A 10,932-nucleotide genomic window follows, 5' to 3' on the forward strand; every position below is an offset into this window, starting at 1 on the left:
CGAGGAGACTAGGATCGGGGTGGGTTAAGGTGTCGACGTTTAAAGGTTCTAGCTCTCCTAGATTAGGGTTTAAGTCATTCAGGGAGTCTGATTCAATCTCTTCAGTTTCATCCTCAAAGAATTCTTCGTTATTAGTGATATCATTAGCATCCACGAAATGGATGCACTCAGTCTCAGGTTCAGGGGACCTCTTCTCCTTAATGTTGTCCTTTCTTATAATCTTATTTGCAGGGTCAAGAACTGGGGAGGCTAAAGGTTGACTGGGATGGTTAGAAGTAGGTCCAAGTGGGGAGTCATAAGAGATTTGTCTAACAGAAGACCCAGTAGGGGGTCGGCCATCAAGGTTAGGTGAAGACCTATAGGGTGGGGCAGCAACCTGGATGTTACTAATGCGTGGGTGGACTCGACCACAGTAAGGTCCATGGTTTGTTTTGCAAAAAGGGGTAGGGTGGTGCTCTAAATGATGGTCACTAGGGGTAGGGGTATTGAGAGTGTAATACCCAATGGTTTGATGGGCAGGGGGTGACCTAAACTTAGAACCAGCAGGGAGTCCATAGGTAGAGGGTCTATATTTTAAGTTGAGTTCTCTCCTCATGTCTTTCCAAGTAAGGTACTCACCGCGAGACTCTCTATGATCTTCCAATATTGCCCAAAATTGAAGAGCACTACCGCTCAGGTGTGACCTAGCAATGCTAAACTGGCGAGAATTAGGGATTTCATGCGATTCAAAATAGTCCTCTAATTGTCTAACCCATTCCCTAAAGTAGTAAGGGTCCGAGGAACCATCAAAGGTGGGTAGACGATAATGTGGCTCAAAGTGAGGTCGTTGTGGCTTAAACTCGGATCTAGGTTGAAAAGCAGAGTGGGACACATAATTCGAGTGAGGATAGTCAATGGGTTTCTCCATCATAATTTTAGTCATATTACCCATTAGGTTAACGATATCATCTAAACTCTTTTAGAGTCTTATCGGGTCCATTGGGAAGTGTCAAGTGATTCTTAATGAAGAATGGGTGTAAGGGACAACACTTTCCCAGGAGAAAACACCATTACGAGTGGTTGTATGGTGCCAGAAGAACTCAGGACAGCCAGCTACAAGACTAATTTAAGCGATCTAGGCAAGTAGGTTGGACTCTGGAACGTGGACAGCAAGTGAATACTACCTAGAACTCTTCCAAACGGATGCTAATAGGTGCAGGAATATAGGGGACAGCAATCTACAGCAGTTGGGGAAGTTGCCTATGTGTTTAGGATGACTTTTAGGGTGTGGGCAGCACCTAAACACTAGGTTGGGGTCACCTAAAGCTCTCTAAATATTGCAGAAATTTTCTGGACAGCGATGTTCAGCCGTTGTTGAAGTTGTTTGGGTGTTTGGAAGGGTCCGAGGGAGTGGACAGCACTTAAACAAGGACTTAGGTTCACTAACGGATGCTTAACAGCAGCTGAAACAGTGTGGACAGCAGCTATACTCAAGGGTGTAATTGTCCTAAGCAATTAGAAATGATGTAAGTCAAAAGGCTGCACTCACACTCTCACTAGGACGACTTAAATGCCAATGTATGGGTGCAGGAAATGCAATTACAGCAGTGAATAAACTTAGCTACGCGATGATATGCATGCAAAATTAAACTATAATGCAAGGTCAGACCCTAGGATGTTTTTCTAACATGTCATGCATGCCTACCATGCTCTGATACCAAGATGATGTGGAACAATCCCATGCGAAAATGATTTTCTTAATGAAAGTTTGCACGCTTAGATTTAGAGGCAATAATAGGCAAGATCTTATGCGGAATTGAACGATAAGATAAATATTAAAAGGCACTTAGCTTAAGTTAAATCACATGAATAAAAGTGAAGTTCAAAAAGATAGCCAACTTAATCCGACATTGCATACATGGATCGTTCCAACAATAAATTCCAATACTAATAATAAGATTAGTCTATGAAAGATCCCTCACATAACTCTTCCTATTACTAGGTTCTAGCGGCGCATAATTGACATGATCTTCATGAATCCATTAATAACCATAAACTAAGAGTAAACTAGGAAGATAAGAGCGTTAGGGAAAGAGTTTCACCCAAGGAAAGGAGTAATACAACGTTCCAGTGATGCTTTGTTGGTTAGATCGGACGTAGGGGGTGCTTGACAGCTTCTTGGATGACTTGGACAGCCACAATCCACGAACAACTTCTTGGGCAGCGAGTCTTCAACATGGGAAAACGATTCCCAGCCGTCGGGCCTTTAATGGTTGCTCCCGGAGTGGATGGGACAGCAGCAAACTGCTGCGGGAATCTTCTGGACAGCAGCTTTGAGAGCAGAGACAGCAGTTGGTCGTGTAAAAAACTGTGGACAACCACTTGGAGGACTTGTGAAAGTCCTGGACAGCAGTTGGGAGGCCTTCTTATTGTTGTGGATGCAATGGCAAAGGCTGGAATTTTCTGGCTGCAGGTTTAGGAGGTAGGAAACTCAATGTTTTCAGGAGTGGGAAGGATTAAGTGGTGGTGGGGGGGGGAGCCAACGCATGAGTCTAGGGAGGTTTCAGCCAGCAACAATGGAGAATTTCCAATGGGAATTAAATTCCAGAATTGACAGATAGGAAAAACGTGGGGGGGGGGGGAAAGGGGGAAGGAGCCGTTTCACGTTTTAGATTTTTGAAATCTAAAATTACCATTTAGGAAATCTGGAATTAACCATTTGAGAGGAGACATTAAAGAGGTATTTAAGTGGTGGTGAGGTGGCAATTAGAGAGAGAAGCAATGGGATGAGGTGGCCGGCCATATGGAGAGAGAGAGAGGCTTGAGTTTCAATTGAGTGGGGACCACAATCTTAATTTCAGTTTTAACAAAAATCTGAAATTAAATTTTAGTTTTCTAAAGAGGAGTTTCCTAAATTAAAGGCATTCAATTAGATTGAATTCGAATTTCAAATTCGAAATTTAAAATCCAATTAAATTGAGGGCATGATTTTAGGGAAGCAATTTAGGAAACAATTAACGACTCATAACAATTTGAATCTCAATTTTGAAATTCAAAGGAGGGGCAAGAGGCGGCGACAGGAAGGGGGGAAAGAGGGCCGGCGGGCTGGTGGGCTGGCCGGCGGGTTGGGCTGGCCGGTGGCTGCTGGCCGGCGGATTGGGGCTGCAGGCCGGCGGCCTAGACAATCCAGGGAAGGGGCGGCGGCAAGAGCAAGGGAGGGAGGATTGTGGGGAAACTTCTCGGGATCCAATGCATGAATCTCTAATCTCCCACTAGTGGCTTCAATCCAAATCTTCACAACAACGAATTGATCAAGAGAACTAAAAGAAAACGAAAGAACAAGAAAAACCTAGAACTTACAAAGAGATATAGCTTTTCCTACGAACTCACTAAGAAATCGTGGAGGTTTGCATTCACAAAGAGAACATGAAATGTAGAACTCACAAAGAGATCAAAGTAGAAATTCTCATTTTGTTCATCATCCCATAATACAAAACAACTAGCCTATAAATAGGCTAAAGAAGAGAAAAGAAATAAAAGACTAAAATGCCCTTCGGCCTACAATATTACATGACCACCCGTAAAGGTATAAATGAAAAAACAACTATATAAAATAAACTAGTACATGAAACATATAAATAAATAACTCAAAATCATAACCGTTGATCTCCGATGTCCTCATCACAAGAATTTAAAGGAAGAGAAAATTCATGGACAGTGGGGAATATTATATGCTACTGTATGTTGGGAAATCTAACAATAGAAAGTCGATATAAAAATGGAAAACTTTGAAAAACAATACTATTGAGGTGAATATAAATAATGATAGAGTGATTGCTATTGTGTTAATTGTTGGTGGGAATTTTATCAACCCTATTGAGTGCTTATTCTCAAGAGGGTCAAAACGAACGTTTGAAAAAATTAGTTTTGAAAAGAAATACGTTGGCAAACAGTACATACTTGAGGAAGAGAGAAAAAAAATGTTAGTTGTGATTTAAATGGGCGTTAAGGCTATAACAGGATGAATTATGCAAAAATTGGAACATTAAAGTTGAATTATAATTAATGTGAAACAATATGTTTCATTATAAGAACAATATTAAGCCTTTATCTCACTATGTGGAGTAGGCTATATGAATCTTTTTTCTTCATTGTGTTTTGTTAAGAGTCAAATTCTCATTTAAATCTAATAACGAAAAGTCATTTATAATACATTCAAACCTAGTCTTCTTAGGTCTTCCTCTACCTTTCTTAATATAGGCTAAATCTAATACATCTACTCTTCTAACCAAGTCATTGGAAGGCTGATGTATTATGTGATCAAACCATCTAAGATGACTCATTAATCTTATTTGCCACTAGAGCTACTCTAACCTTTTCACCGATATACTCATTTTGCATTCTATCTCTAAGAGAGAAGCCACTCATCCATACGAGTATCCTCATATCTACAACACTCAACCTAATTTTATGCTTCTTTTTTAATGGCCAACATTCCAAGTCATAAAATATTATAGGTCTCACCACCATCTTATAGAATTTCCTTTAAGTTTGAGGGCTACTTTTTTGTCACACAATAGGCTTGATGCATTCCTCCACTTTAACCATCCAACTTGAATTCAACTAATAATATCCCCATCTATTTTACCATCACTTTGAACAATAGACCTGTGTGTACTCCTTTTAATGACTTGATCGCCCAAAGCCACAATCTCCCCACTAGATCTATTACTAAAATTACACTCCATGTATTTAGTTTTGGATCTACTCAAATGAAAACCTTTGGAATCTAACATTGATCTCCATAATTCAAGTTTTCCTTCAACTTCCCCTCTAGTATCATCAACAAAAAGAATATCATCAGCACAAAGCCATACAATAGGGTATATATATTAAAAAAAATTACCCAAAAATACTATATTTCATTATATTAAAAAATTTCCATAAATGTTCTAGGAGAGTTTAAATAATATTGCATATAACTGAGGAGATTTGGAGGAACAAAAATGATTAAGCCCAAGAAACTTGTTGTCAAGGAATGTCAAAAAATAAAGTCTTCAAATAAAAAAAAATAGATCAATTACATTTACCTCCTAAATAGATAATTAATATTATATGTACTTCTCCTACATTTTTTGAAATTACACTTACATCCATTCCTTTTTTTTTCTATTTTTTAAATTTTTTTCTATTTTTATATTTTTTTACACTTACATCCATCCCTTTTTTATTTTTTTACACTTACATCCATTCCTGAATTCATTAATTGCCAGATTTAGGTTAACAAGTAATATAATATCTAATAATAGAAGAGACTAATGTAATTTTAAAACAAAAGTATTTGGGCTAGCATTTAACATAATATCTAACAATAGGGGAGATAAGTATAAATTTAGAAAACACACGAGAGTTATGAATAATATTAACTATTTATAGGGATGCAAGTGTAACTAGCCCAAAAAAATTATAAAAAAAAAAATGTAAAGAAAGTGGTAAGCAGAGTTAAAGTTCCAGCTCTTGAAGATTGACACAGTGGGTTTGGAACCGAGTAACTTAAAAAATAAAAAAAGAAATATCTAAGCAAGAGAATAGATCAAGAGATTTTGATCAACATTGATGAATAAAGTGAAAATGTTATTTTAGAGATGGGAGGGCCTAATACATTTTAGAGAAGCAAAATAAGTTAAATTATGATGCTTACAGTTACAGAAGATTTGATCCCAAAAAAAAAAAAAGAGACTGAAGTAACTTTGAAGAAGAAGCACAAAGTTATAGGACCAGATAAGATATGAGATTTGAAAAATTATAAGAAATAATCGAGCAGTTTGATTTACAAGTCTCTAAAAATGAAATCATAAATAGTAAGAAGCACAAAGTTATAGGACCATGTTTTTATTTTTATTTTTTTGAAATAAAATGTATAGGTTCATGAAATTGTGAAAACACCTTCAATCATTTAATTAGGTAAGCAAAGCATAATTGTATCTTAATCAAGAATATTACTATTTACTATTCTAAACGAATTTGAAAGCTGTCTAATAAAGAAGCTGCAAATATCCAAGTTGAATGTTGAGGACACGAGACTATTAAGATAAATGTGGAGTACAACAAGGAATAATAAAGACAAATAGTTGTTTTAAAGAGATGTTGGGCATAATACCTATTTAAAATATAGTATAATTTGGCTGGTTTAAAGTTTAAACATTTACAAGGTAGGGTAGATTCAACCACTTACAAGACAGGATTATAAAATTAATGCAGAAGTATTATAAAGCAAAGTGATAGATCAAAGGTAACATGGTTAGGTGGTGCAATGAGCAAAACTTAACACTTCAAATAGTACGTAATAGGCTAAATAAATGAAGATTTAGAAGAAACCCCAATAGCTCGAATGAGGCTAATGCATAAAACACGAAAGAGCCATAAAGAATGTCTTGAAAATATTAAAATTTAACTTAGAAAAAAGTATGCTTTCTTTATAAATAACCAGTAGAGAGAACAATTATAAAAGATTATTTTAACAGAGGATCCATTAAACAATTCAACTCAAAGTTAAGGAAATACCTGCAATTCACCTCGTCCAAGGGCAGGCTTCAACAAATTTGAAATATCAAGACCAGATCCCTTGTTCCCCCTCCCAACTGTGCCAGATCCTACTAGTGTATGAACTTCATCAATGAAGAGTATCACATCGCCTGTATTTAACATAAATAGTCAGTATAACAAGTTTAACATAAACTTTAATTAGAGCATCCAAAATACAAAAAAACATGGGCCGTGATGACCTGCTTTCTGCACCTCAGCAATTAAACCTGTAACACGTGCTTCCAATTCTCCTCTCTCCTTTGCCCCAGCCATCAACAAGCCTATGTCCAGTGACATTATGCGCTTTCCCTATACAACGAGAAATGCCAATCGAAACATTTATTTGAAAGACTAACATATACCGAGAAAACAGCTACAAACAAGAAATAATAAAATATTTTATGATGAATGCATCATAGAAAACATACAGAAAGAAAAATTGGAATGCCACCACATGATATTCGTAGTGCTAAGCCTTCAGCAATTGCTGTTTTGCCAACTCCAGGATCACCCAGAAGAATAGGGTTGTTTTTGGTTCTTCGGCAAAGGATTTGAACAACTCTTTGAATCTCAATATCTCTACCAATTACAGGATCTATATGCCCTTCACTAGCCCAAGCAGTTAAATCAACACAGAACTGAGCCAAGATACTCTTATCTGGAAATGACAAAAAATAAATAAATAAATAAATCTGCAATACAAGGTGCTTAACAAAAAAATTATCACAATAAGAATGAATTTAGAGCGAAACTAGCCTTTTGATTTCTCTGGAGGCTTCGCTCGTGCAGCTTTACCACTGGGCAATTTTTGCCGCATCTTTGAAGAGACTTTTGATGTTTCTCTGCCATCTTTAGCGAGTTCTCCTTGAAGTCTCAAAAGTGCTGCTGATGTTAAGTTATTGGCATCAGCTCCCAATCTACAGTAATCATCCAATCATGGTCATTGTAATGCAAAAATTTACAGAATGCAGAAACACTAAAGAGATCTCTATTGCATGGACAAAAAAAAAAAAAAAAAAAACCAAGCCTAAAATAATCTTATAATCCAATCCATTTTTGGTGTTTTGCCAATACCAACACAACCTCCTCCATACCGCAGATCACACTAAATCTAGACTAACCTCAACAGGTAGCCACCAGCAGCACAAGATCAAGTACTACCCACTAGAATTCAGAGTAGTTTTCCTACTTTCAAATGATTCTACATAACACCTAAATATTTATATTTATATAACACTCAAATCTCTTAAACACAAAGAATACCACTAATATCAACTTATTAAAGTAAAACATGTCTTTTCATATATATGATTTGATATAATTTAGACACATAAGTGATATATGAATAAATATACGAATTTAGGTGCTAGATACATAAATACATAAGAATTTTGTAGAATGCAAGTAAATCACCATAATAATAATATCTCGAAATTAACAAAATGAATTTCATCTATTAAAATTGCCTGAAACTCATAGCGAAACTAAGGGTGAAAGATTATCACGCCAGAAAGAGGAAGGGTGAAAGCTCCACTAAGATGAAAACATTACAAAGTAAAGCTGCTTTTCTGGATGTTCGTGAAACCATGACCTACAATTTAAACCACAAGTAAATCATAACAGTTTTTTTAATTCGTACAAAAAGGATGTGCCTAATACATGAAGCCCCAGTCAATGTAGGGGCCTAAAGGAATTAGTATGTTAAACATTTCGCCTATAGTGCAAAAGTTTATTATCATGACTTGAACTTGTGTGATCATTAGATTAAAAATGACAACAACCTCAGTACCTCACCATATAAACCTTAAAAGTGTGGGAAACTCTGAGGGAAAATAAGAAGCATTGTAATTTCCATGATAAATTCCAGTTTTTGGTTTTGATGCTGCTCACATAAAATCCCTACATAGTTCAAACAAAATCTTCCAATGCAAACATTGTGGGGGAAGATCAGAGGAAACTAAAAGTGCACTCAGTGCATGATACTCCCTTGAATACAAAGTTTGGAAGTGTTTGGTGTAGACAGTATTAAACTTCTAGAGCAAGATACATAATTTCCAAGGATATAACTTGTAACCTAAGTTACATATAAGACAACCTAGCCATTTACTCAAATCTCATCCTCCTATCATAAGGAAAGTAGGAAACCACATATATCAAGATGGCACGGTAGGATCGAGGGGCAAAGTAACTCCTTTAGGCCTTCTCCAACTGAACACCAAATGCATTAGTGACATCGCTCGCGAGCTCCAGCCGAACGACAAAACTTCTGGTATTTGGTTGTGGGTGAACAGTGTGATGTTCACCTTCGCTATTTTTCTGTCTCTACTGGATTTGCCGAAGAAACTCGCGAAGGAGAAAGACGGATACTTGAGCGCAAAATGGAGTTAGATTAGAGATGAATCATGCCATTTTTTAAATTCACTGCATTTTGAAGTGAAAAATGAGATTTTCGGTTGGGGATGCCCTAAAGCATTGCCTTTTTCGTTCCTTTTCTCAGAAAAATGGATCAGACATATGCTAAAAGCAAATTCATGTGCATTATTCTGAATATTTTTACCAAATGATGAGCATCAACTGATTATCTAGAACTCAGAAAATTCCTTATAAAGCCAGAGTGGTACTGTGTGTCTGCGTGAGCACTGCCAGTTCTTGGCTCATGCCAAATGAATTACAGAACAAGGAAGCCTGCCCTGAAAACTTTAACAAACTAAAAAACAATTGATTCCCTCCTATCACAATTTTTTCCCAGAACGAACTCAATTCTCATCTAATCACGATGAATGAAGCCGAAAAAAGAATTCATAGAAAAACGCAAAGCCGCATTGGCCAATGCTATTTCAAAGATAGATCTAGTTATAACTAACAACAGAACATTGTAATTGAAAAGAAGCTACGAAACGGCGATGATTCCGGTACCTTTTCAGGACGAGCCCGGAGCTGCCATCATCAGATGTAAATAACCCGACGGCAATATGTTCGGGAGCAATAAAATTACATCCCGTTGACCTGGAGAACTCAACGGCAGCCTCAAAAACTCGCTTGCTGCTGATGGAGAAGGGCATGTTCGACGCCAATGACTCCGCCCCATCCTCATCAGCCGCAGCCCCATCGTTCCAAATTGCCCGCACGGCATCACGTGCCGGTCCAACAGTAATCCCCGATCCAAGAAACCCGTCCAGAGACCGATCCTCAGCAATCAAGCCGAGAAGTAGATGCTGTGGAAAGACCATGTCCTTTCCAAGGGCCTTTGCCTCCCGCTGGGAAAACACCACAGCCTTAATCGCTCTTTCAGTGAATCTCTCGAACACAGCGGATATTGTCTGCTTCCACCTCCGGCGGGAGCTGCTGGTAGGGTTTGCTCGACGGGCGAATAAGGGATTGGAGTTGGGATGGAGGAAGCCAGGACGGAAACTAGATAGGGATGCTCGGGACGCCCGATACGACGACGCCGCCGGTTGGGTGGGACGGAGGCTAGCGCGACGGTGAGGGGCGAGGCGAAGAACATCAATCGGACGAACGGTCAAGATGGACGAGGAGCAGCACGCCTCCATGGTCGTACCCTTTGCTTGACCTCCTCGCTTTTTCTTCGCCTTCTCCCTCCCTTTGCTGTGTTCGCTTTCTTGCTTCGATGAGCTCAACTTCTTAAAAGATCAAAAGATAGACCCAAAAAGAGGAGAACTGTGACTTGGCGTGGACGGAAGGAGAAAGGAAGAACAGCGGGCCGACACGCTAGGCATCTACGATGCGAGCGCGTGGAGAAGAGTGGCGAAAGGAAGTGGACGAGGATGGTTCCGACGATGGGAAGTGGCGGCGGGTAAAAATAACAAACGGTTAGTATAAGGAGTAAGGAAACTATGACTAAAAACGCAACGAATGCCCGCGGTCATGTGCGACTGTGAGGCATTAGAGGACAAGCACCGCCATGAGGAGTTCAAAGGAATCTTGGCTCTCATTCCCACTTACCAAAGAAAGAAAACTAGAGGAAAAACTTTTATTTTCTCATCTATATTAAAGCATTGTGTTATGACTTATGATTGAAGACCATCAACATTACAAAATTCGAGGCAAAAGAACTATGGTCGGCCCCCTCTTACAGGATTTCCTAAACGTGCTTCATATTCAAAATCATTTCACATTGGCAATTATCGACTCTTTATTGGGCAAGCAACATGTGATGAAAAAACAACATCACACTTCAGTTAGTAATTGACCGACGATAAAAGGGGGATTATGAATATATATATAACCGTCCCCATATTAAAAATATATAATTGCATTTATTGAAAGCTTCACCATCCCCATACCACTCTCATTTGTGTTTCTCGGTCGCCAAAAGATATATATTTGAGAAGAGAGAGGAGAGAGAAG

At 38.2% G+C, this 10,932-nt stretch overlaps 1 protein-coding gene across 1 annotated transcript in view; it reads right to left on the reverse strand.

Annotated features, from left to right (window-relative positions):
- Window positions 1-10,525, reverse strand: part of LOC110097106 (chaperone protein ClpD, chloroplastic) — a 13,256-nt gene extending 2,731 nt beyond the window's left edge. The window contains exons 1-6 of the mRNA XM_028695539.1: window positions 9,481-10,525; window positions 7,321-7,481; window positions 6,993-7,222; window positions 6,765-6,873; window positions 6,539-6,674; window positions 3,098-3,299 (exon numbers count right to left, since the gene is read on the reverse strand). Of these exons, the coding sequence (XP_028551372.1) occupies window positions 3,098-3,299; window positions 6,539-6,674; window positions 6,765-6,873; window positions 6,993-7,222; window positions 7,321-7,481; window positions 9,481-10,115 (1,473 nt within the window). The 5' untranslated portion in view covers window positions 10,116-10,525. The remainder of the gene's footprint in view (window positions 1-3,097; window positions 3,300-6,538; window positions 6,675-6,764; window positions 6,874-6,992; window positions 7,223-7,320; window positions 7,482-9,480) is intronic.
- Between the last annotated feature and the right edge of the window lie 407 nt (window positions 10,526-10,932).

This window comes from Dendrobium catenatum, unplaced genomic scaffold, assembly GCF_001605985.2.
Source record: "Dendrobium catenatum unplaced genomic scaffold, ASM160598v2 fragScaff_scaffold_654, whole genome shotgun sequence".
Classification (NCBI taxonomy): domain Eukaryota; kingdom Viridiplantae; phylum Streptophyta; class Magnoliopsida; order Asparagales; family Orchidaceae; genus Dendrobium; species Dendrobium catenatum.